General features: G+C 42.0%; 1 protein-coding gene across 2 annotated transcripts in view; it reads left to right on the forward strand.

Moving 5' to 3' along the window:
- The window catches only part of LOC134349409 (janus kinase and microtubule-interacting protein 2-like), a 283,308-nt gene that overhangs the window by 213,442 nt on the left and 42,262 nt on the right, over positions 1–27,604 (forward strand). For both annotated transcript variants that reach the window (XM_063053670.1, XM_063053671.1), the window contains exons 11-15: positions 175–303; positions 3,024–3,107; positions 5,425–5,487; positions 11,280–11,378; positions 15,377–15,475. In XM_063053670.1, the coding sequence (XP_062909740.1) occupies positions 175–303; positions 3,024–3,107; positions 5,425–5,487; positions 11,280–11,378; positions 15,377–15,475 (474 nt within the window). The remainder of the gene's footprint in view (positions 1–174; positions 304–3,023; positions 3,108–5,424; positions 5,488–11,279; positions 11,379–15,376; positions 15,476–27,604) is intronic.

The raw sequence follows: 27,604 nt of genomic DNA on the forward strand, positions 1-27,604 counted from the left end.
ATGCATAAAGGCTGCAAAGCCTTGAACCAATTGGACAAGTAGAAGGATTCATGTTCTTCCAAAGCTGCCTTCTGGTAGCAGCATAATGCTTGGCTTGTTGACAGATTATTTTAATATGTGTAGATTTAAGGGCATTATATCCAAGAGGCTAACTCACTTTTTATTCCCCATAAGAGTCTGGCAGCTGAAGAATCTGAGCTTCGCTTCCGACAATTAACAAGGGAATATCAAGCACTCCAAAGGGCTTATGCATTACTCCAGGAGCAGACTGGAGGAATTCTGGATGCAGAACGGGAAGCAAAGGTGATTATTAAATGATTTGTTAAAATGATTAGCAAAAGTCAAAATGGTAAGTTGGGAATAGAGTAGTTTGAAAATGAACTTTGGATGTTCAGTACTGACTTTCAGCTCAGGATCATTTTGGTGTCAGTCTTCACTGTGGAAGACACAAACAATATGCCAGAAATTCAAGAGTGTCGGGGGCAGAAGTGTGTGTATTTGCTATTACTAAGAGGAAAATGCTAGGGATGCTGAAAAATCTGATGGTAGAAAAGTCACTTGGACCCGATGGACTACACTCCAGGGTTCTGTAAGAGATGGCCAAAGAGACTGCGGAGGCATTAATAATGACCTTTCAAGATCACTAGATTCTGGAATGCTTCCAGTGGTCTGGAAAATTACAAATGTCATTCCACTCTTCAAGAAGGGAGCGACGTAGAGGAAAGGAATTTTAGGCCAGTTAACCTGACTTCAGTGGTTGGGAGATGTTGGAGTCCATTATGAAGGATGAATTTTCAGCGTACTTGGTGGCACATGATAAAATAGACTAAAGTCAGCATGGTTTCCTTGAGGGAAAATATTGCCTGACAAATTTATTAGAACTCTTTGAGGAAATAACAGGCAGGATAGACAAAGGACAGGAAGTGGATATTGTCCACTTGGAATTTCAGAAGGCCTTGACAAAGCACTGCACATGAGGCTGCTTAACAAGAGCCCATGCTATTACAGGAAAGATACTAGCTTGGATGGAATATTGGCTGACTAGCAGTAGGCAGGAGTCAAAATTAAGGGGGCTTATTTTTGTTGACTGCCAGAGACTAATGGTGTTCTGCAGAGGTTGTTACAGCTGTAGTGGGACCGCTTCTTTTCATGTTTTGTGACAGCAGTTTGGTTGACATAATTGATGGCTTTGTGGATAAGTTTATAGATGGTACAAAGATAAGTGAAGAGGCAGGTAGTGTCGAGGAAGCAGGTCTGCAGAAGGGCTTGGACCAATTGGGAGAATGGGCAAAGAAATATCAGATGGAATATAGAGTAGGGAAGTGTATGGTCGTACACTTTGGTAGAAAGAATAAAGGCACAGGCTATTTTCTAAATGGGGGAAAAAAGTTCAAAAATCAAAAGTGCAATGGGACTTGAGAGTACTTATGCAGGATTCCTATAAGTTGAGTTGGTGGTAGGGAAAGCAAATGTAAAGTAAGCATTCATTTTGCGATGATGGAAATATAAGAGTAAGGATGCAATGTTAAGACTTCATAAGCATTGGGCAAACCACACTTGGAAGATTGTGAGCAGTTTTGGGCCCTTTCTCTATGAAAAAATGTGCTGGCGTTGGAGAGGTTCCAGAGGAGATTTATAAGCATGATTCCGGAAATGAAAAGGTTAATATATACAAGGAGTGTTTGATGGCTCCAGGCTGGAGTTTAGATGAATGAGGGGGGTTGTCATTGAAATCTGTTGAATATTGAAAGGGCTAGATAGAGAGAGTGTGGAGAGAATGTTTCCTACAGTGTGTGAGTCCAGGACCAGGGGCACAGCCTCAGAACAGAGAGGCATCTATTTAGAATAGAGATGAGAAGTAAGTTCTTTAAACAGAGGGTGGTGAATCTGTTGAATTCATTGCAATGGACTGCAATCGTGGACCAAGTCAGTGAGTATATTTAAAGCAGAGGTTGATAGGTTGTTGATTAGTCAGGGTGTCAAAGGGAGAAGGCGGGAGAATGGGGTTGAGAAGAATAATGGATCAGCCAGAATGGAATGGCAGAGTGGCCAAATTCTGCTCCTTTGTCTTATGGTCTTATCTTCATTCCAACATGTCAGAATGTGGTGCGGAAGCCCAATGTGATGGCAGGCTCAGTTGCACCCCAGCTTTGACAGAGCTCCCTTCACAGAGATCGCGGGGCAGTTCATTTGGGAAGTAGAGATTGTGAGGGAGGTTTAGTGTGCGCTTGGACATCATGTGGAAGCTTCACCTAAGCATAAGTGGCTCAGTTGGCTGTACCTTTGCTTTGAATTTCAAGGTTTGGTTTCACACTCCATTCTTGGGTCCCAGCTCAAAACCTCGACTCTTGGGTCAAGTTAGTGAGAGAATGCTGTCCTCCAAGACTGAAGTATTTGCCTTGGGATATTTTATACTGCAATTTTGCTGTTACATGGTGTCCTAACAAGTTAAAGCCAGTTTTGAAAAACCCAGGGCAAGATTGGAAGAGCAGCGGGGAGATTCAGAATAATTCTTTTAGTCAGCATTATCAACATTAATGTCATATATTAATATATTGCATTTACTAAAGAGTACATATAAAAATGAATGTCTTCCTCATCTGGATTGCAAGAGACACTGAATCTCAGAATTTTTCATTGTGTGAGAAATGCTTTGGTTTGATCTGGCCACCATCATAAAGCAGTATTTATGATAATCTGTTATGATTATCAACATGATAATCTGTTCTGTGCCAAGACATCTCTTGCACTGTTGCTTTTGATTTCAGAACATGAACATGAACTCTTTCTATTAATGTATTTTTATGTGCTTTTAATTGTACAATCCCAGGCTTTGGATAGGTATATAAGCTATTGATGAAAAGCTTGTTTTATTGTAATCTCTGGTGATATAAAGTTTTAAATATTATAGTTGCCTACTTTTACTAAAATTAATAGCCATCAGTTGTTATTTACTGTGTATTGTTCTGATGCATGTGATTCTCCCATTCTCAAGTTTAATGACATTTTCCCAATTTGATTAGGCTCATGAACAATTACAAACAGAAGTCCTCAGGTATAAAGCTAAAATTGATGACCTCGAAAAAGCCTTGGCTCAGAAAGGGCAGGTAAGATAAAACATTTGTCCCAATATTGATTGTAACCAAGGGCATACATTCTCAAAATTCTGACTGCTTCTGAATCATGTACTTATCATTAATCCTGGACTGTTGCCTCACTGCAACTCTGTCGACAGCTTATACTTAAAAAGATAAGTCGAAATGGTGTTCATGCAGAAATTGTTGTCTGGTCAAATTTATTATTAATATCATATAAATAATTGTTCCTTACGTACACTATCTGACATCTTTCTACAGGTAGCAAGGGCATTAGAATACTCACATGAATTGAATGTTTCGTTGCTGTCCTTACCAAACCCTGCATCAGTTTTCAGTGAAAATACTTAATAGTTTTTTCTTGATCTGAATTATCCCACTGTACAACATAGACTCAGTGGCCATTTATTCGTCACACCTGTACACTTTGTAAATGCAAATATCTAATCAGCTAATCATGCGGTCGCAACTCAATGCATAAAAGTACTCAGACGTGGACAAGAGGATCAATTGTTGTTCAGACCAACAGAGTGGGGAAGAAATCTGACCTAAGTGACTTTGACTCTGCAATGATTGTTGGTGCCATATGAGGTGGTTTGAGTATCTCAGAAACTGCTGATCTCCTATGTAGAAGCATTCTCCATGTTCAGTTGTAATGGGCAGAGCCAGATGTCTGCATGCCAAGTTTAGTCTGTGCTACAGCTAATCTCAGAGAATGCATTGGGTCTGGTTAGCTGTTCAGAGCCCTGCCCACTCTGTGAGAAGTTAGTAGCAGATCACTGATGAGGTGGTGGCCTAACTCCATGCAAGTAGTCTGTGTCTAGGAAGCAGATAATGACTTCTGCCAAATGCCAGTTTTCAGGCCATGGAGTTTCTCCTAATGTCCCAGTGTGGTAGCCTCAGCTCAGGGTTTGTTGGGGTAAATTATGAAGCTAATGAGGAAAAGGTCCTTAAACAGAGGCAGGCTTATTGTCTTGAGCAGCTTATTTGTTGCACTCTGCCTTCTAAGTTGGTGGGGGGGGGGGTAAGTGTGGGTCAGAACTGGAGAGTCATGGTGAAAGGTTTAGTTGAAAAGTCTTGTAATGACATGCATTGTTGAGGTAAGTTGGCTATCTATGATCTTGGTGAATGCGGCTCAGCTCCACACTTCACACTGAACTCTACTGTTAACGATGAGCTGGTAAGGGCTGAAGTCCTGAGTGTTCTATTATCTGCCTCTTTACTGAAAGGCCGTTACCTGTCTTGTCCCTGAGGACAATGATATAGGGCACTATTCTTAATAATCCCAAACACCTGTTAAGAACAGTTTCCTTGGCCAGTAATTCACCAGTTTCAATTGTACATTAAGTACAATTCTTTGTGCTAATACCATGAGAAATGTATCCCAATTTGTTAAAGTAAGTGGCTTCCATTTCCAAACTCTACTGTGTGCTAAAGAGGGGGGTGTTAGACTTTAGAGAGAGGCAGCCATCTTACATTGAATTTAATTCTATTGCTGTCATTCAGTGGATCCAATTTTATCCAAAATAGGTTATAGATGCAGCAGGTATCATTGATAATTACTGCGGGTGAACTGAACCCTTTATTTTAATATTGATTCTAGAGCTATCAATTACCATTAGAATCATTGGCTTATTTTCCAAGTGATTGGATTCTATGAACCAGGTTAAGAAATTTGCTCTTGGGCTTAGCTTTGAATTTTTTTATTCTGTGGTGGGTTCTGAGAGCATCACTTAGTACTGCATCAAAGCAACACTGTGAACCCTAATTTTACATAATTTCTGAAGAGACCTAGTGAAAGTCTTTGAATAGTGTTTGAATAGGATAGTTACTGCCTGCTATGCCACTACCATTTAGGGCAGCAATGAAGGTCTACTTCTTTGTCTGTCCTTGGCACCATTGCACACAGATATAGAAGGATACGTCATTGTTTTTCCATAACAATTTTTTTGACTAGTCAGGGTTGTTAGCCCTGAGCTGAACCCCCAGACCAGGAGGACTGGTGGACCACTCTTAGTCTGGGCTCTACTGTTTTACCTGTTTGGCATGAGTGACCCTGCCAAGAGCCAAAGCAAAAAGCCCTCACTCCAGCCAACATAGCGCTGTGGGTCATTCAGGCATGCAAGCCTATAAACACTATGACAAGGTTGTAGTCCTCTTGGAAATATTTGAACTGAACTTAGGGATAATCACATGCTGTAAGGACTGGGCAGAATTCTAACTCAAAATTCATCTGGAGGTTTAAAAATGTAACAGCCAAGTTAATTACCAAAATGTTAATCAATTCCATTTTTTCCTTAAGACTTTATAATATTTTATTTATTCACAGGATTCAAAATGGGTTGAAGAAAAGCAACTATTTATAAAAAGAAATCAGGAACTTCTGGAAAAGGTATTACTATCACTTGTGATAATTATTTATACACATATATTTTCAATATGGCATTTTAGTCATTGGTATTTAGGACTGTTAGTTTAATCACTCACATTTTACAGTCTTAAATTTGCCTAGAGTTGTGCTGACCAAAACAACAGAGGTTTCAGTGTGCCTGTGCATTGATGGTTTTACATCCTCTGTCTAATTTAACAGATGGTTAAATATTTTTAAGCACAACATGTTTGGTTTATTCATATTTCTCACACCAAGTAAGTACCTTTAAAAGGCTAACATTTATTCCAACTAACCTGTGGTACTTTTATTATTATTCAATCAAATTCATTCAGAGAACTATTGAGGAAATCTAGCAATGCACAGTGTATATTTTGAGGATTTATTGTGGTACGTATTTGTCTGGGTGAAGTATTTTGATGAGTGCAATGTTCTTGGTGCTCTGTAGGATCAGTTTGTGCCACTTTTCAGTCGAGGCAACCTAGCCCTAGATCTACACAATATGCTTCTTTAATGTTTGGATTTTGTGGGTGTGCAGGTTTGAATAGGTCTGCTCTAGGCACCATCACCTCATTAACAGAAAATTCTAAATTTATAACACCCAAAAGCACTCGGTATCAACAACTTGTTTAGATGAATCAAATTTAAATTTTGCAGCATATATTCACCAGCCTAATATTCCCCATCAATAAAGTATAATACCATAAGACATAGGAGCAGAATTAAGCTATATGGCCCATTAAGTCTGCTCCGCCATTCAATCATGGCTGATCCATTTTTCCCTTCCTCAACCCCATTCCCCGTAACCTTTGATATCGTGTGAAATCAAGAACCTATCAATCTCTGCCTTAAATACACCTAACAACCTGGCTTCCACAGCTGCATGTAGTAACAAATTCCACAAATTCACCACCCTCCGGCTTAAAAAAAAATTCTCCACATCGCTGTTTTAAATAGACACCCCTCTATCCTAAGGCTGTGCCCTCTTGTTCTAGACTCTCACACCATGGGAAACATCCTTTGCATGTCTGCTCTGTCTTGGCCTTTCAACATTCGAAAGGTTTCAATGACATCACCCCCCTCATCCTTCTGAATTCCACTGAGTACGACCCAGAGCCTTAAAAACCTTACTCATATGATAACCCTTTCATTCCGGAATCATCCTCGTGAACCTCCTCTGAACCCTCTCCAATGCCAACACATCTTTTCTTAGATGTGGAGCCAAAAACTGTTCACAATACTCAAGGTGAGACTTCACCAATGCCTTATAAAACCTTAGCATCACATCCCTGCTCTTGTATTCTAGACCTCTTGAAATGAATGCTAACATTGCATTGGCCTTCCTCACCATCGACTCAACCTGAAAGTTAACCTTTAGGGTGTTCTGTGCAGGGTCTCCCAAGTCCCTTTGCATTGCAGATTTTTGGATTTTCTCCCCATTTAAAAAATAGTTTGTACATTTATTTCTACTACAAAAGCGCAATATCATGTATTTTCCAACATTGTATTTCATTGCCACTTTCTTGCCTATTCTCCTAATCTAAGTCCTTCTGCAACCTACCTGTCTCCTCAACACTACCTGCCCCTCCACCAATCTTCGTATCATCTGCAAACCTGGCAACAAAACCATCTATTTCATCATCTAAATGATTGACATACAGCATTAAAAGAAGCCGTCCCAACACTGACCTCTGCGGAACACCACTAGTCACTTGCAGCCAACCAGACAAGGATCCTTTTATTCCAACTCGCTGCCTTCTTCTAATCAGCCAATGCTCTAATCATCTTAGTAACCTTCCTGTAATACCATGGGCTCTTAAATTGGTAAGCAACTTCATGTGTGGCACCGTGTCAAAGGCCTTCTGGAAGTCCAAATATACAACATCCACTGTATCCCCTTAATCTATCCTACTTTTAATCTCCTCAATGAATTCCAACAGGTTCATCAGTCAAAATTTTCCCTTAAGGAAACCATGCAGACTTTGTTCTGTCTTGTCTTGTGTCACCAAGTACTCTATAAACTCATCCTTAACAATTGACTCCAACATCTTCCTTACCATTGAGGTCAGGGTAACTAGTCTGTACTTTCCTTTCTTCTGCCTTCCTCCTTTTTTAAAGAGTGGAGTGACATTTGCAATTTTCCAGTCTTCTGGCACCCTGCCAGTGTCCAATGATTTTTTGAAAGATCATTACTAATGTCTCCACAATCTCTACCACTACTTCTTTCTGAACCATAGGGTGCAGTTCATCTAGTCTGGGTGAATTACACAGTGAAGACTGATGCTAAATACTCATTTAGTTCATCTGCTATCTCCTCGCCCCCCGTTATTATTTCTCCAACTTCATTTTCTAGCAGTCCTGTAAAAACTCTCATCTCTTTTATTTTTTATACTCTTGAAAAAGCTTTTACTATCCACTTTGATATTGTTTGCCAGCTTTCTTTCATATTTCATCTTTTCCCTCCTAATGATTCTTTTAGTTGCACTCTGTAGGTTTTTAAAAGCTTCCCAATCCTCTATCTTCCCACTAATTTTTGCTTTGTTGTATGCCCTCTCATTTGTTTTTACATTAGCTTTGACTTTTCTTGTCAGCATTGGTCGTACTATTTTGCCATTCGAGTATTTCTTTGCTTTTGGAATATACATGTCCTGCACCTTCCTCAGAAACTCGTGCTATTTCTACTCTGCTGTCATCCCTGTCAGCAGCTCCTTCCAATTTACTTTGGCCAACTCCTCTCTCATACCACTGTAATTTCCCTTACTCCACTGAAATACTACTACATCAAACTTTACTTCCTCCTTATCAAATTTCAAGTTGAACTCAATCATATTGTGATTACTGCCTCCAAAGGGTTCTTTAGCTTAAGCTCCTTAACCACTTCTGCTTCATTAGATAACACCCAATCCAGTGTAGCTGTTCCCCTAGTAGGCACAAAGACAAACTGCTCTAAAATGCCATCTTGTTGGCATTCTAAAAACTCACCCTCTTGAGATCCATTGCCAATCTGATTTTCCCAATCAATCTGCATATTAAAATCTTCCCTGACATTGTCCTTTTGACACGCCTTTTCTATGTCCTGTTGTAATCTGTGGTCCACCTCCCAGCCACTATTGGGAGGTCCGTATATAACTGCCATCAATATCCTTTTACCCTTGCAGTTTCTTAACTCAAGGTGTGTTGGCGCGTGGCCAAGTGGTTAAGGCGTCAGTCTAGTGATCTGAAGGTCGCTATTTCGTGCCTCAGCTGAGGCAGCGTATTGTGTCCTTGAGCAAGGCATTTGACCACACATTGTTCTGAGATGACACCGGTGCCAAGCTGTATTGGCCCTAGTGCCCTTCCCTTGGTCAACATCGATGGCATGGAGAGGGGAGACTTGCAGCATGGGCAACTGCCAGTCTTCCATACAACCTTGCCCAGGCCTGCACCCTGGCGCAAATCCATGGTCTCACGAGACTAACGGATGCCTATTATTCTTAACTCAATTCATAAGATTCAACATCTTTTGATCATATGTCACATCTTTCTACTGATTTGATGCCATTCTTTACCAGCAGAGCCACACCACCCCCTCTGCCTACCTTCCTATCCCTCCGATACAATACTGAACACTCAGCTCCCAACCACAACCATTCTTCAGCCACGATTCAGTGATGGCCACAACATCATACCTGACAACCTGTAATAGTGCAACAAGATCATCCACCTTATTTCTGATACTCCCTGCATTGAGATATAACACTTTGAGTGCTGTATTTATTACCCTTTTTGATTTTGCATCCCGAATGCACTGATACTCATGCTGCAGGCTGCAATTTTGTCCTATCAACTGCCTATCCTTCCTGACAGTCTAACTAAATGCTATCTTTGCTTTTTTACCATCTGTCCTATCCTGAGTCAATTCATTCTGGTTCCCACTCCCCTGCCAAATTAGTTTAAACCCTCCCTGACAGCTCTTAACAAACCTGCCCATGAGAATATTGATCCCCCTTGGGTTCAGGTGCAGCCTGTCCCTTTTGTACAGGTCATACCTCCCCCAGAAGAGATCACAATGATCCAAGAACCTGAAGCCCTGATCCCTGCACCAGCTTCTCAGCCACGCATTTATCTGCCACATCATCCTATTTCTACCCTCACTAGCACAAGGCACAGGTAGCAATCCAGAAATTACTATCCTGGATGTCCTGCTTCTCAGCTTTCTACCTAGCTGTCTAAGTTCTCTCTTCAGGACATCATTGCTTTTTTTCTCCCCCATGTCATTGGTACCAATATGTACCAAAACAGCTGACTGCTCTCCCTCCCTTTCTAAAATGCTTTGGACATGATTCAAGACGTCCCTGACCCTGACACCTCGGAGACAACATACCATCCGGGTGTCCCGTTCACATCCACAGAATCTCCTGAATATTGAGTCCCCTATCACTACCATGCTCCCCTCTTCTCCCTCTCTAACTTTAGGATCTTGGACCCACATTCCACACTAACCTGGTCTCCGTGGCATTTCCCTGGGAGGTCATCTCCCCCACAACAGTATCCAAAACTGTACACTTAATATTGAGTGGAGTGCTCGGCACTAACTGTCTATTCATATTTCCATTTCTCCTGACAGTCACCCAGCTACTCGCCTCTTGAAACTTTGGGGTGACTATATTCCTGTAACTCTGATTGATTATTTCCTCACTCTCCCGTACAAGCTGAAGGTCATGCAGCTGCTGCTCCAGATCTCTAACACAGTCTTCAAGGAGCTCCAGCTGGATGCACCTCACGCAGATGGAGTTCCCTGGGAGAACACAAAATGGCTATTTACTAAGTACAGCAAGAGAAAGAAAAAAAATGGGAACCTTAACAGAAACTTACGCAGAGCCAACGCCTCTTTCGAGCAGAAGCCTCCTTTGAGCCAAAGTCTGACAGTGCTGCTCTCACCACTGGCCTGCTCCCAGCAATGGCCGCCCGCTTGTTCCTTCTGTGCTTTTATTTAATTCACTGTGCTCTACTGCCGCTGCTGATTGGGCCTCTAGAATATCTGAACACACATGAAGCTCTCCTATTAAACAAGCGTTACCGACCTGCGAGAAACCTCATCGCTGGGCTCTGTTCCTGCTGCTGATTGGGCCTCCAGATGTACTGTATATGAAGTGTGTATTAATGGGTGGAGGGGTTGGTGCAGGCTATGATATAATGGGGCAAAGAACACCTCAGGAGAAAGCTGAGAACACTCGTTGTGTGGAAGTGTGTCCTTCATTATATTAGTGAGGATGCATTACATGGATTCTGAATGATGAATTCAGTTGAGCAGGAAAGACTTCCCCAACATACAACATGGATAATCATCTAATATACATCAGGGTAATATATTCCATTTCAGCCACTGTTAACACCCCGGGTTCACTTTTTTAAAAAAAAGATTCTTTCTACAGTTCTCTGGGCATAGATGATTATTCCTCATCAGGCTGCAACAATGATGGTTCAGCAGAGCTGGTGGAGTGTTATTAAGCCATAGATACAGACTGGCTAAAGTATGTTATACCTTTAAAAACAGTTTACTTACTTTCCAAACTATAACATAATACTGTTATCATAAAATTGTTTCTATTAGGAAAGCTAGAAAAGGTCTTACTCGCTTAGTTTACAATGGATCATTGTGCAAGTGATCAAAGTTCTCATCAACATTTACCCATTGAATTTTATTTTTGTCAGCATATTAGGGCAAGCTTGCAAAAGTCATATGATTGAAATGATCAGTGCCCATGAACATAAGATAATAATCGCACGTGATGTTTCAATATCCTTCCTTACAGATGGAGAAAATGGATGGTGAATTAAACCGGTTGCAACAAGAGGTTCAGGATTCTCGGGATCAGAACGAGTTGTTAGAATTTCGCATCCTGGAACTGGAGGTAAGGTGGATTTATAAGAACGCGATTTTGCAATGTTTGAGAGGGTTTTACTGTTGATATTTCACTGGGGACATTAATTGAGCCTTATCCATCAGCACAGAGATAAGACCATAAAGCAAATCTCAGATAACTACAGGATAATACTGTTTAACCCCCTGGACCTGCAGCCATTATTCTGTTGGACTAACCTTAACTCTACTATATTTTCCTGCCTTTGTTCCATTATTCTGAATTTACCTAAAAAAAATCTGATTAATCTCAGTCCTAAAAGATCTTATTGTTATTTTTGGGAGGAGAGTCTACAAGTAGGGGAGTGACCAGGTAGTACAGCTGATAGAGCTGAAATAACCCTTGTCTTATGGTCTAAATTTTTTCCCCTGTTAATCTGATGTGTGGCTAGCAAGGTCAGTAATAAGGTGTTCAGTCTATGAAGGTTTTAAACAACCTGAGTCAAATTTAATTGAGTGGTTGGAGCAGCAAATCAGTCAGAAATGAAATATTTAAACTTTTACTCAAAGGCATTATAGTGATGACTGATGAAGGAAATGCAAAGCCCCACAATGAGAGTTAAAGGTTAACACAGTTAGTGTGACTTCTATTCCTCACTCAAGCTGGGTGAACTTGACTTACAGAGCCTATAAAAAGCATTCACCCCACCTTGGAAGTTTTAATATTTTATTGTTTTACAACATTGAATCATAGTTGATTTAATTTGGCTTTTTGACACTGATCAACAGTAAAGGACTCTTTTGTGTTAAAGTGAAAGCATTTCATAATAAGGTGATCGAAATTAATTACGAATATAAAACACATAATTGATTTAATAAGTATTCACCTTTTTAATATATTCACACCAAATCATCACTGGTGCAGCCTATTGGTTTTCGAAGTCACATAATTAGTTAAATGGAGATCACCTGTGTACAGTCAAGGTGTTTCAATTGATTAGAGTAAAAATACACCCATATCTGGAAGGTTCAACTGCTGGTGAGTTAGTATCCTTGGCAAAAACTACACCATGAAGATAAAAGAACACTCCAAGCAATTTTGCGAAACAGGTTATTAAAAAACACAAGTCAGGAGATGGATGCAAGAAGAAAAGAAAAGCTTACAAAAGGTTCAGAGAGCTGGGTAATGTTAGAGATCTAGAAGATTACAAAGCTAACAGGAAGGAGCTTAAGAAGAAAATTAGGAGAGCCAGAAGGGGCCATGAGAAGGCCTTGGTGGACAGGATTAAGGAAAACCCCAAAGCATTCTACAAGTATGTGAAAAGCAAGAGGATAAGATGTGAAAGAATAGGACCTATCAAGTCTGACAGTGGGGAAACATGTATGGAACAGAAGGAAATAGCAGAGGTACTTAATGAATACTTCCATATTCACTATGGGAAAGGATCTTGGTGATTGTAGTGATGACTTGCAGCAGACTGAAAAGCTTGAGCATGTAGATATTAAGAAAGAGGATGTGCTGGAGTTTTTGGAAAGCATCAAGGTAGATAAGTTGCCGGGACCGGATGAGTTGTACCCCAGGCTACTGTGGGATGTGAGGGAGGAGATTGCTGAGCCTCTGGCGATGATCTTTGCATCATCAATGGGGACGGGAGAGGTTCTGGAGGATTGGAGGGTTGCGGATGTTTTTCCTTTATTCAAGAAAGGGAGCAGAGATAGCCCAGGAAATTATAGACCAGTGAGTCTTACCTCAGTGGTTGGTAAGTTGATGGAGAAGATCCTGAGAGGCAGGGTTACAGCAGGACATTGATAGGATGCAAAACTGGGCTGAGAAGTGGCAGATGGAATTCAACCCAGATAAGAATGAAGTGGTTCATTTTGACAGGTCAAATATGATGGCAGAATATAGTATTAATAGTAAGACTCTTGACAGTGTGGAGGATCAGAGGGATCTTGGGGTCTGAGTCCATAGGACACACAAAGCAGCTGTGCAGGTTGACTTTGTGGTTAAGAAGGCGTATGGTGTATTGGCCTTCATCAATTGTGGAATTGAATTTAGGAGCTGAGAGGTAATGTTGCAGCTAATAGGACCCTGGTCAGACCCCACTTGGAGTACTGTGCTCAGTTCCGGTCGCCTCACTACAGGAAGGATGTGGAAATGATAGAAAGGGTGCAGGGGAAACTTACAAGGATGTTGCCTGGATTGGGGAGCATGCCTTATGAGAATAGGTTGAGTGAACTCGACCTTTTCTCCTTGGAGTGACAGAGGATGAGAGGTGACCTGATAGAGGTTTATAAGATGATGGGAGGCATTGATCGTGTGGATAATCAGAGGCTACTCCCAGGGTTGAAATGGTTGCCACTAGAGGTCACAGTTTTAAGGTGCTGCGGAGTTGGTACAGAGGAGATGTCAGGGATAAGTCCTTTACTCAGAAAGTGGTGAGTGCGTGGAATGGGCTGCCGCCAACGGTGGTGGAGGCAGATACAATCGGGTCTTTTAAGAGACTTTTGGATAGGTACATGGACCTTAGAAAAATAGAGGGCTATAGGTAAGCCTAGTAATTTCTAAGGTATGGACATGTTCGGCAGAACTTCTTGGGCCGAAGGGCCTGTATTGTGCTGTAGGTTTTCTTTGGTTCTATTTCCAAGTTATTGACTATCCCTTCAAGTACAGTTAAGTCAATCATCAAGAAATGGAAAGAATATGACACAGCTGTAAATCAGCCTACAGCAGGCTGGCTTCAAAAACTGAGTGACCGTGCAAGGAGACAAGTGAGAGAGGCCACCAAGAGACCTTTGACATCTCTGGAGGAGTTACAAGCTTCGGTGGCTGAGAAGAGAGAGACTGTTGCCTGGTTGCCTCACCAGTTTCAGCTTTATGGGAGAGTGGCAAAGAGAAAGCCACAGTTGGGGGAAAAAAAACTCTGGTGAAATCTTGGTTAGAGTTTGCCAGAAGAAATGTGGGAGACTCTAAAGTCGGGTGGAAGAAGGTCCTATGGTCTGATTAAACCAAAATTGAGCTTATTGGCCATCAGACTAAACTTTATGTTTGGTGTAAGACAAACCCTGCACATCATCAAAAACACACCAACCCTACTGTGAAGCGTGGTGGTGGGGCATCATGCTGGGGATTCTTTACTGCAGTAAGCTCTGAAAGTCTTGTGAAGGTAAGGGTAAAATGAATGCAGCAGAATACAGGGAAATCCTGGAGGAAAACCAGATGCAGTCTGTGAAAGAACTGTGACTTGGGAGGTAATTTGTTTTCCAGCAAGATAGTGACCCCAAGCATAAAGCCAAAGCCGCACAGGAATGGCTTAAAAACAGCAAAGTTAATGTCCTGGAGTGGCCAGGTCAGAGTCCAGACCTCAATCCAACTGAGAATTTGTGGCCGGACTTGAAAAGGGCTGTTCACTGATGATCCCCATGCAATCTGACAGTGCTTGAGCAATTTTGTAAAGAACAAAGGGGAAAAATTGCAGTGTCCAGATGTGCAAAGCTGATAGAGACCTATACACCCTGACTCAAGGCTGCAATTGCTGCCAAAGGTGCATCTACTAAATACTGACTTGATGGGGGGGGGGGGGTGTGATTATGCAATCAATTATTTTGCGTTTAATAAATTTAGACAAATTTGTTTTCACTTTGACATGAGTCTTTTCTGTTGTTCAATGGCAAAAAGGCCAAAATGAATGATCCACTGTGATTTAATGTTATAAAACAATAAAACATAAAATCTTCTGGTGGGGGAGGGGGGGCAAATACTTTTTATAGGCACTGTAAGTGCACTTGAGGCTTGTATCTTTATAGTTTTACCATGTTTCTTGCAATGATTTGCTCTAACCTGTCTGAGTGCTGTCATCGTGATTGATTACATCCTGGCTGTGCCATTTCTTTATCTAGAGGACCTGATGATAGATAACAAAAACTTATTGAATGTGGCCTCACCTTGTAAGGGTCAAAGATAAATCCAGTAAAAGTGTCAATCTTTAAATGTATGTGCTGTCATTGAACTGCCCAGTTTTGTAATTTCTATACACTTTCTGTTTGCAGGAGAGGGAAAGGAGGTCTCCTGCCTTTAACCTCCAGATCACACCTTTCTCAGATGGTATAAGTGCTCTTCAGATCTATTGCATGCAAGAAGGTGTGAAGGTATCTGTCACATTATGTCCAAATCAAATTCTCATCTTTAAATTAGGAATGATGGATGTTTTCACAAAGTCTGAATCTGAATGATCACAATAATAAGTACAGAATATACAAGGGACTGGCAGCTGTTGGTGGACCTCGAAGGGCAGCTGAAGTTCCCCACCCATATCGCAGCCACCACCCTGTGACCAGACATTGTCCTAGTGTCTGAGTCGACTAAGCAAGTGGTGCTGCTGGAGCTGACAGTCCCATGGGAAGATAGCTTGGAGGAGGCCTTTGAAAGGAAGCTCTCCAAGTACGCAGGACTGGTCAGCAACTGTCAGCAGGCTGGATGGAGAGCGAGGTGTCTCCCAGTGGAGGTTGGTTGTAGGGGATTCATAGCCCGTTCTTTAGTTAGAGCCTTCAGCATTTTGGGCATCGAGGGAGAGAGGAAGAGGAGAGCCATCCGCAGTACCACCGATGCGGCAGAGAGGGCCTCAAGATGGCTGTGGCTCAAAAGAGGGGAGCCATGGAGTCATAAGTAGCTAGCCATCTGGACACAAGCTGGTGTCTGATCAGCCCCGGCTGGGTCACCTGGAGGAGGTTGTATGATGTTGAAAGACCCGAAACACCCGATGATTCCAGGAACATCACTGAAGATGTGTCCAGAAGCATCAGTAGATGTATGTACACAGCAGGGCATTTACGTAGGCAGGTAATATCCAAGGAGAGAGAAAATATAGCTAATGTTTGAGATTGATGATCTCTGTAGAATATCAGTGGCATAAAAGGTCCTAAGCACGGAAAAGGGGAGCAAAAGTTTTGAAGGAGACCTGTGATTGAAAGAGAACGTGGAGTTAAGAGAGATGAAATAACAGAGGATGGTGGGGCAAGGCAGAAGAACATCTAATGCCCAATACTCACATAAAAGACTGAAGCTGGATACATTAACCTTATATTTTATTGAAGTCTATGGAATAATACACAGATTATTTGAAATATGAATATTAGCATAACCTTTAAAAGCTGTGGTTCACCCCACAGAGACTTAATTCCCTAGATGTCTTGTTTATGCATGGCATCAGATTCAAGCCTACCATTATTAAGGCCAAGGCTTTTGCTGACTTGGAATCCATCAGTTTCAGTTTGCATTATAGATTATGATATATAAACAAGATGAAATAAGGCTTCATGGGTTTCAAAGGAGAATTGGAGAAATATTTGATATCTAACTATTTCTAGGGTTATGGGGAAAGAGCAAAGTGGTTGATGTAATTGGATGGCTCTTTCGCTAAGCTGTTCATAAACATTATTAAAGAAATGGCCTTTTTCTTGCTAAACAACTCTATCATTTTAGGGTGCTATAATCACTACTGCTAGATCACCGGTCCTGTATTGCATTGGAATTAGTAATATGAAGCCACCTGCTTCATTGCTTTCACTATGTAAATGCAGGGTTATGAGTGGCTGTGCACAATGATGATTTCTGGATTAATTTGGTTGAAAGCTGTCACTGGTATGGTGGGCCAGGTGCCTGTGATTTGTACTACAAGTGTCTTTGCTTCTGTAGCTCTAATCCCAGATGATTTCCAGGAAACCACCACCTACCTTATCAAAAAAACAAAGGAATTTGCAGTCATGGAACTACCACACATTCGTTTGGTGTCATGCCTCGTCACCTCCAGAACTTACCCATGTTTATCTTGAGTGCAAGTCTCTACCTTCCTCCTACGTGGAATACTATGAGATTTGACATGTATACTGCTGGATATCAAAATTGCACTGGGTGCGCGTGTGCGTACACACACGCACCCTGTTCAAAGACTGTCTGTTGGATTCCCATCAGGGAAGAGGTAGGTAGCATCCATGCCAGGATTACCAGACTCAAAAGGAGTTAATTTTCCCCAAGCAGTAAAGTTGACCAACACCTCCACCCATTGACTTCACCACTAATTTATTTTGTGCCGGTCACCTTGTGTACAACCTAGCATCAATTTATGGACATACAATCAATCTATTTATGAAAGTTCAAAGTGCATTTATTATCAAAATATGTACAGTATACTTCATACAACCTTGAGATTCATCTCCATACAGGCAGCCACAAAAAAAGAAACCCAATAGAACACATTTTTAAAAAAGTCTGTCAAACACCCAATATGCAAAAAAAAGAGTAAGTCATACAAACAATAAAGATATTTAGAACTAATTTTAATGAAAGTGAGTCCATAGCCATGAAGCCAGTGATCACTGCAGCCAATCCAGAAACCCATTAGTTGCAGGTCACAGCCTTAGGTCAGCACAAAGATGAGAAAACCTTGTCAAGTCCGAGCTGAATACTGGCCCTTCCCTCACCTCTGGCCCCGATACCCTGACCTTTTCAATCTGGCCCAGCACTTAAATCAACCAAACCTCAGCTCGTTCCTCACTCTCAGACCTGGGTCCTACCACTTCAATTCGACCCCTACCCGCCATTTTCAATCTGGCCCATAGATTAAATCAGTGAAACATCAACTTGTTCCTTGCTCTTGAACCCATCCACTGAGACCTTGACTCTGCCTCACCTCGGTTCTGCTGTTTTGAATCAGTTCTGAGTTAACTCCAGCAATGGCTGAACTTTGGCTCATTCCTCACTCTGGAGCCTGGGCCCCACCACCTCAATTCAATCCATACACACCACACCAGAGCCATCTTGTACGTTTGAGTCTTCAGTTCACACTGCAAAAGATGCCAGATCGTACAGGCGGTTCAAAAGATCAACTCCAAAAGGGAAGTTACAGGCTATTGATTGCAGTGATTGTTTTCCAGAAAAGTGTGACTAATAATGTAGTTAATAGTTTTGTTTGCTGCCAGTAAGTCATCACTGTGTTTCACCAGCACCATCTTAAACTCAAGCCAGTTTAAACTATCTGACATCTTAAATGCGTAAGACAACTTGTGCATTTACTGAATATTCATTGTGATTATTATTATTACATTTTTTGTGCCGCATCAGGTCTGCACTTACAATTATTTTGTTCTACTTTACCAATGTGTACAGGAGATGACATCAAACAATCTTGAATATCCATTATAAGAAACAAATATTGCTATGTATAATACAGCAGAAATGGAAAAATCCAACAATTCTTCTAATAAAAACAAATCACAACTTCAGTAATGGTCAAACTGTCCCTGCAAACTATAAGTCACTAGAGCTAAGATGTTAAAAAACAGTGCATTGTCTGTACAGGGCCTCCCCAACCCATGCCAGGTTCCATTTCTGTGAATTGTAACTTGTACTGTTCACAAGGCAGAAATGTGGCCGTGAACTCAGTCACAGGCAGCAGAAGATGCTGCAAGCATCTTCTATAAGGGCGGGCTGTACATAAGATAGGCATTCAGAACCTGGGGAGAACCTCTTGTGACTAAATGAGTAGTGACCTGTGGTGACTAGTTTTGGCAATCAATTGGAGTTTGTTCAACAGCACTTAATGATCTAATTAGTCATAAATTCCATCCAAAAATGATTTCTTACCCCCTGTAATTACACCCATCCCTCAATGTTCTAGTCGTTTTGAGTTGCCCATACTCATAGTGATTTTATCTGTTTCTGCAGTGTAGTATGGCTTCCTGGTTCTAATGGTTTCTAGTTTTCAGAAGTGGTATGACTACTGCTGAATTACCGACTTTCTTTTTTCACTAAAAGCACTGAAAGAAAATACATGGATCACAGTCATCAAACTCCATCACTGATTGTTGGAAAGATGATAATCAAACATGCAAGTTCATCTATTAATATTAAACTTCTTCCAGTATTGAACAAATCTGTGTTTATGGCGCAGAATTTAAAAAAAAACAACCCTCCATCATATGTTTTAAGAGTTCACATAAAATGATTTACTTTGGAATATTAAAACCTGTTGTGGAGAGAAACAAACAGAGTGAACACTGGAGTCGTCATATGCTGACAAGTCCATTGTTGTCCACTGTTTGAAGGTTGGTAGAAGACTAAGGCAGATCTCAGGTCTTCCTCTGATAATGTAATTGAATCATTAATGTAAAACTGCTAAGTAACACTTTTTTTTTATCCTGGTCAAATAATATCAAAGAATGAAGAATCAAGTTACATTTGCTATCGCAGTACGTTTGCAGTATTCAGTCCCAAGATTAATCTTTCCCACAGACAGCCATGAAACAAAGAAAACCATATAACCTGTTCAAAGAAAAACATCAAGCCCCTCAAGTGCAAAACAAAAATAAATAGCAACAAAAAAATTAGCAAAAATGTAGAATATAAAACACAAGATCGAAAGAGTCCAGGCATATTCATTTCCATCCAGGGGGTCAGTGTGGACATCGTGGAGGATTACAAATACCTGGGGATATGAATTGACAATAAACTGGACTGGTCAAAGAACACTGAGGCAGTCTACAAGAAGGGTCAGAGCCGTCTCTATTTCCTGAGGAGACTGAGGTCCTTTAACATCTGTCGGACGATGCTGAGGATGTTCTACGAGTCTGTGGTGGCCAGTGCGATCATGTTTGCTGTTGTGTGCTGGGGCAGCAGGCTGAGGGTAGCAGACACCAACAGAATCAACAAACTCATTCGTAAGGCCAGTGATGTTGCAGGGATGGAACTGGACTCTCTCACGGTGGTGTCTGAAAAGAGGATGCTGTCCAAGTTGCATGCCATCTTGGACAATGTCTCCCATCCACTACATAATGTACTGGGTGGGCACAGGAGTACATTCAGCCAGAGACTCATTCCTTCGAGATGCAACACAGAGCATCATAGGAAGTCATTCCTACCTGTGGCCATCAAACTTTACAACTCCTCCCTTGGAGGGTCAGACACCCTGAGCCGATAAGCTGGTCCTGGACTTATTTCATAATTTACTGGCACAATTTACATATTACTATTTAACTATTTATGGTTCTATTACTATTTATTATTTATGGTGCAACTGTAACGAAAACCAATTTCTCCCGGGATCAATAAAGTATGACTATGACTATATTCAATTCAGCTCTGTGTTCATTATTTCCAGGCTGCCCTGATTCAAAATCACCCAAAATAGCAGCAAAAAAGGAGCCACCAAAAGCCAGAAACACACCATAATTTGAACTACAGAATCTAATCAACAAGCCACATCAATCAAACCTTGCCCAAGACCCAGAAGTCAGGCACCATCCTCTGAAAACAGTGAGCGAGAGGGACAGAGAGAGACTGCTAAAGGCAGACACCTTCCACTGGCTGCAGCAAGTGAGACACTGGCCGGACAGCGCTGGATACCCGCTTGTCTTCTGCCCTCACCTCAATGATTTCAATCTTCCTTGACACCATAATGGGCAAGAAGTGGTATCGATCATGGGCTCACACCCTATCTCCCACCTTCTTGGCCTCAAGGCTGCACACATCACTTGAAGCCTCACAGAACACCCTCAGAGTCAGTAAAGCACCAGAACACTTAATCCGCCCGATAACAAATCTCCAAATGTAGGTTACAGACTCCAACAGTAGCAAGACCACATTTGAAAGAAAAAGAAGGTGTAAATGAAGCAGTTTTGTGAACCATCTGGAAGATGTCACCCTTGGCGCTATCTTTTTCAGGTTCCCCTTAAATCACCTCCAGTTCATTTGAAATGCTCTCAAGTTAAAAGTTCGGCAATCAAGTAGATTGCTGAAGTAGAACATCATCCCTCTACCTTTACAGCCCTTGCAAATGTCATGCTTCAGGTATATGTGCGTCACAAAGGTGGTTTCTCTGCATACTCTATATTAACAGAAATATGAAGGCTCACAGGCCAAATATCATCCTGCCAGCTGTCTTAGCAGACCTCTTTGTATCTGGTTGTCTGAAATTGTGAATTGTTATTAAGATATGTATGTGTGTATATACACCTAAAGATTTAATCACTGTGGAAGTTTTCTTACCCTTGTGGGATAACATTTTTCCTGACGAGGGCAATCACTCTGCTTGGTGGGAGAGGCATGTGGCTATAAAACAATCTCAGGTTCTGGGGCCTCCTCCATGATGGTTGTAAGAGTTGACTCTGGGATTAACAGGAAGTGGTTCTGACAGCTCTGACTCTGCTTTCCTCAACTGATTGATGTGTTGTCTCCAGATGACATCAGACACAATCTCCACTGTGTAGAAGAATGGTCTACTCCTGTACTTAATCTTACCAAGTACCCACTTTTGATCACCTCTGTAGTCCCTCACCAGGACTGCTTGCTCAGGGATGAAATATTGAACCTCCTTGTTTGAGGAGCCCTCAATTTGTCTCAGCTGTTTGTCCTTCCGACTCCTTCTGAGACTGGGTTTGAGCAGATCCAAGCGTGAGCACAAGGGATAACCCAGAAACAGGACAGCTGGTGAGTTGTGAATTGTGGAGTGTGCTGCATTGCAATATACAAAGAGGAGATCAGTGAGATTCTGATTCGGTGTCGTGTGTTGTGCTGACATTGCTTGCAGTGCAGTCTTTAGACTCTGGAAAAACCTTTCTGCCAATCCATTTGTAGCTGGACAGTATGGTGCTGATGTAATATGTCAATTCATTTTCAGGAATGACTGAAACTATTCCACAACAAACTGGTACATCGTCACTGACTGTGTTCTGGAACACCAGTCCTTGAGAAGAAGCTACTCAACACATCAGCAGTGTGTGAGGATGCAGTGGAGACTATTGGGAACACTTATGGCCACTTTGTTGTTGCATCCACTACCACCAAGAAATCTGTGCCCATGAGTAGTCCAGCAAAATCCACCTGAATCCTTTTCCAGGGCAATGCAGACCATTCCCAGGGATGGAGAGGTGCTGCTCTTGGCATATTCTGGACATGTTGGCATCCTGGAAAGTGCCTGGCAAGCTGCTTGATCTGTTGAATTATACCAGGCCACCAGCCAAAACTTCAACCAATGCATTCATTTTTACTATGTCTAGATGTCGTGTATGTAGCTCTTCCAACACGCTACGAAGGTCAACCCCCATTAAGGGCAAGTTCATCCCACTGCTGATAAAAATGAGGGATCTGGAATTTTTGCTGCACATTCCAGCCATTTTGGGTTGCCATGTAGACCTGAGACTGTATGGGGGTCTTTTCTGGTTTCCTTTTGGATCATCTCTGTTGTAATAAGGAGTCCTTCAATTTGCACTGGAGAGAATACATCAAAGGGGGTGTCCTCTTTGTAAAATTCTGAGGTGCTTCCTTTTCCAAGAGTAAACAGGACAATTCATCAGCATTCCCATGAATAGTCGTCATTTTGAATTTGATCTTGTGGATGTGTCCTCCAAGAAGCAGAGCCCATTTCTCCATTCATGCTGCTGCTGTCAGTGGAACACTCTTCTATGGATTGAGAACAGACAACCGTGGTTGATGAGAGTGAATTCTCTCCCATGTAAATACTGGTTGAAATGTTTTACGCCCCAAACCAGACGCAAGGCCACTCTGTCAATCTCTTTGTATTTTTTTGTCTGCCACGTTAGGGAACATAATGCCAAGTCTATAGAGCATTCACTTCCATCACATACAACGTGTGACATGACTTCACCTATATCATAAGGCGAGGCATTGCAGGCAAGCTTCAAAGGACGATATGGATCATAATGTAAAAGTATAGTGACTCAGTACCATTCATTTTGCCACTTGGAAAGCCATCTCACACTGCTTTGTCCATTGGGATTTCTTCCCAATCTGTAGTAATGAGTTCAAAGGTGGAACACAGTAACAGGTTTGGCAGGAACCTGTCATAGTAATTGACAAATCCTCAGAAGAACCGGGCATGTGGTCATGGTCTTTGGGGTATGCACCTCTGCTTGAATTTTCTCAGCACCCTTGTATTAATTCTAGTACATCAATGGTGTGACCACAGTAAATGATGCACAATTTAAAGAATTCATGCTTGTTGCATTGTGCTTTGAGCCCATAATCATCTAATCTTTTTAACACTGTTTGAGATTTTGGAGATGCTCCTTGTCATCCTCACCAGTGACGCTGGTGTCATCCAAGTTACCCTGAATGCCTTGGCAGCCTTGCAATACCTGGTCCATAGCTTTCTGCAAGACTGCAGATGCAGATGCTACTCCAAAAGAAGCCTATTATAGTGGTAAAGCTCACTGTGTGTGTTTAGGTTGAGGAACACTTTGGACTCCTCTTCCATCGCTATCTGTAGGCAGGCCTCAGATAAGCCCACTATGCTGAAGTGTTTCCTTCCAGAAAGGTTTGCAAAGATATCCCTGATCCTGGGTAGAAGATATTGATCTGCTTTCAGTAGAATCAGAATCAGGTTTATTATCACTGGCATGTGACGTGAAATTTGTTAACTTTGCAGCAGCAGTTCAATGCAATACTTAATATAGAAGAAAATAAAATAAAATAAAAATGATAATAAATAAGCAAGTAAATCAATTATAGTACATTGAATAGATTAAAAAACATGCAAAGAACAGAAATACTGTATATTAAAAAAGTGAGGTAGTGTCCAAGGGTTCAATGTCCATTTAGGAATTGGATGGCAGAGGGAAAGAAGCTGTTAGAAACCATAGAAAAACTACAGCACAGAAACAGGCCTTTTGGCCCTTCTTGGCTATGCCAAACTATTTTCTGCCTAGATATCCCTCCATACACCTCCCATCCATGTATCTGTCCAATTTATTCTTAAATGTTAAAAAAGAACCCGCATTTGCCACCTCGTCTGGCAGCTCATTCCATACTCCCACCACTCTCTGTGTGAAGAAGTCCCCCCCTAATGTTCCCTTTAAACTTTCCCCCCTTCACCCTTAACCCATGTCCTCTGTTTTTTTTCTCCCCTTGCCTCAGTGGAAAAAGCCTGCTTGCATTCACTCTATCAATACCCATCATAATTTTATATACCTCTATCAAATCTCCCCTCATTCTTCTATGCTCCAGGGAATAAAGTCCTAACCTATGTAACCTTTCTCTGTGACTGGGTTTCTCAAGTCCCGGCAACATCCTTGTAAACCTTCTCTGTACTCTTTCAACCTTATTAATATCCTTCCTGTAATTTGGTGACCAAAACTGAACACAATACTCCAAATTCGGCCTCACCAATGCCTTATACAACCTCATCATAACATTCCAGCTCTTATACTCAATACTTTGATTAATAAAGGCCAATGTACCAAAAGTTCTCTTTACGATCCTGTCTACCTGTGATGCCACTTTTAGGGAATTTTGTATCTGTATTCCCAGATCCCTCTGTTCTACTGCGCTCCTCAGTGCCTTACCATTTACCCTGTTCTTGAATCTCTGAGTGTGTGCTTTCAGGCTTTACTACCCCCTACCTGATGGTAACAGTGAGAAATGGGCATGCCCTGGATGCTGGAGATCCTTAATAATGGATGCTGCCTTTCTGAGGTACTGCTCCCTAAAGATGTCCTGGGTACCTTGTAGGCTAGTGCCCAAGATGGAGCCATCTAGATTTACAACCTGCTGCAGCTACTTTTGGTCCTGTGCAGTAGCCCCTCCATACCAGACAGTGATGCAGCCTGTCAGAATGCTCTCCACGGTACAACTATAGAAGTTTTTGAGTGTATTTGTTGACATGCCAAATCTCTTCAAACGCCTAATCAAGTATAGCCACTGTCTTGCCTTCTTTATAACTACATCGATATGTTGAGATCAGGTTAGATCCTCAGAGATCTTGACACCCAGGAACTTGAAGCTTCTCACTCTCTCCACTTCTGATCCCTCTATGATGATTGGTATGTGTTCCTTCATCTTACCTGTCCTGAAGTCCACAATCAGCTCTTTTGTCTTACTGACGTTGAGTGCCAGGTTGTTGCTGCGGCACCATTCCACTAGTTGGCATAACTCATTCCTGTACGCCCTCTCGTCACCATCTGAGATTCTTCCAACAATGGTTGTATCATTTGCAAATGTATAGATGGTATTTAAGCTATGCCTAGCCACAAAATCGTGTGTATATAGAGAGTAGAGCAGTGGGCTAAGCACACACCCCTGAGGTTCGCCAGTGTTGATCGACAGCGAGGCCTTTGACAAGGTGCCACACATGAGGCTACTTAACAAGATAAGAGCCCATGGAATTATGGGAAAGTTACATACGTGGATAGAGCATTGGCTGATTGGCAGGAAACAGAGAGTGGGAATAAATGGATCCTATTCTGGTTGGCTGCCGGTTACCAGTGGTGTTCCACAGGGGTCCGTGTTGGGGCCGCTTCTTTTTACATTGTACATCAATGATTTGGATGATGGAATAGATGGCTTTGTGGCTAAGTTTGCTGACGATACGAAGATAGGTGGAGGGGCCAAGGGTGCTGAGGAAACAGTCTGCAGAGAGTCTTGGATAGATTGGAAGAATGGGCAAAGAAGTGGCAAATGAAATACAATGTTGGAAAGTGTATGGTTATGCACTTTGGCAGAAGAATTAAAGGGGCAGATTATTATTTAAATGGGGAGAGAATTCAAAGTTCTGAGATGCAACGGGACTTGGGAGTCCTCGTACAGGATACCCTTAAGGTTAACCTTCAGGTTGTGTTGGTGGTGAAGAAGGCGAATGCAATGTTGGCATTCATTTCTAGAGGAATAGAGTATAGGAGCAGGGATGTGATGTTGAAGCTCTATAAGGCGCTGGTGAGACCTCACTTGGAGTACTGTGGGCAGTTTTGGTCTCCTTATTTAAGAAAGGATGTGCTGACATTGGAGAAGGTACAGAGAAGGTTCACTAGAACGATTACGGGAATGAGAGGGGTTAACATATGACCAACATTTGTCTGCTCTTGGACTGTATTCCTTGGAGTTTTGAAGAATGAGGGGAAACCTCGTAGAAACATTTTGAATGTTGAAAGGCATGGACAGAGTGGATGTAGCAAAGTTGTTTCCCATGATGGGGGAAATCTAGTACCAGAGGGCATGACTTAAGGATTGAAACAGAAATGCGAAGAAATTTTTTTAGCCAGAGGGTGGTGAATCTGTGGAATTTGTTGCCATGGGTGGCAGTGGAGACCAAGTCATTGGGTGTATTTAAGGCAGAGATTGATAGGTATCTGAGTAGCCAGGGCATCAAAGGTTATGGTGAGAAGGCGGGGGAGTGGAACTAAATGGGAGAATGGATCAGCTCATGATAAAATGGCGGAGCAGTCTCGATGGGCCAAATGGCCGACCTGCTCCTTTGTCTTATGGTCTTATGATATGTTATCACCAATCCGCATAGATTGTGGCCTTCCAGGTAGGAAGTCGAGGATCCAATTGCAGAGGGAGGTACAGAGGCCCAGGTTCTGCAACCTCTCAATCAGGATTGTGGCAATGATGGTATTAAATGCTGAACTATAGGTGATGAACAGCATCCTGCCATAGGTATTTGTGTTGTCTAAAGCCATGTGGTGAGCCATTGCGATTGCATTTGCTGTTGACCTATTGTGGCGATAGACAAATTGCAATGGGTCCAGGTCCTTGCTGAGGCAGGAGTTCAGTCTAGTCAAGACCAACCACTCAAAGCATTTCATCACTGTTGAAGTGAGTGCGACTGGGTGATAGTCATTAAAGCGGGTCACATTATTCTTGTTTGGCACTGGTATAATTGTTGCCATCTTGAAGCAAGTGGGAACTTCTGCCCGTAGCAGTGAGAGGTTGAAAATGTCCTTGAATACTCCTGCTAGTTGGTTGGCACAGGTTTTCAGAGCCTTACCAGGTACTCCATCAGGACCTTCCAGCTTGTGAGGGTTCACTCTCCTTAAAGACAGCCTAACATCAGCCTCCAAGACAGAGATCACAGGGCCATCAGGTACAGCAGGGGTCTTCACAGCTGTGGTTGTGTTCTCCTTTTCAAAGTGGGCATAGAATGCAGTGGGTTCATCTGGTAGTGAAGCTCCACTGCCATTCATGCTATTGGGTTTCGCTTTGTAGGAAGTAATGTCTTGCAAACTCTGCCAGAGTTGCCGTGCAGCCGATGTTGCCGCTAACTTCATTCGAAATTGTCTCTTCGCCCTAGAAATAGCCCTCCGTAAGTCATACCTGGTTTTCTGGTACAGGCCTGGGTCACCAGACTTGAATGCCACAGATCTAGACTTCAGCAGACGAGTACCTCCTGGTTCATCCACAGCTTTTGGGTACTGGGTTGATGCTGACCTTAAAATCAACAGAGATCCTGATAGACCCATTCTTCTTGGCTACTGGCACCACTGACATTG

This window comes from Mobula hypostoma, chromosome 7 (genome assembly GCF_963921235.1).
Source record: "Mobula hypostoma chromosome 7, sMobHyp1.1, whole genome shotgun sequence".
Classification (NCBI taxonomy): domain Eukaryota; kingdom Metazoa; phylum Chordata; class Chondrichthyes; order Myliobatiformes; family Myliobatidae; genus Mobula; species Mobula hypostoma.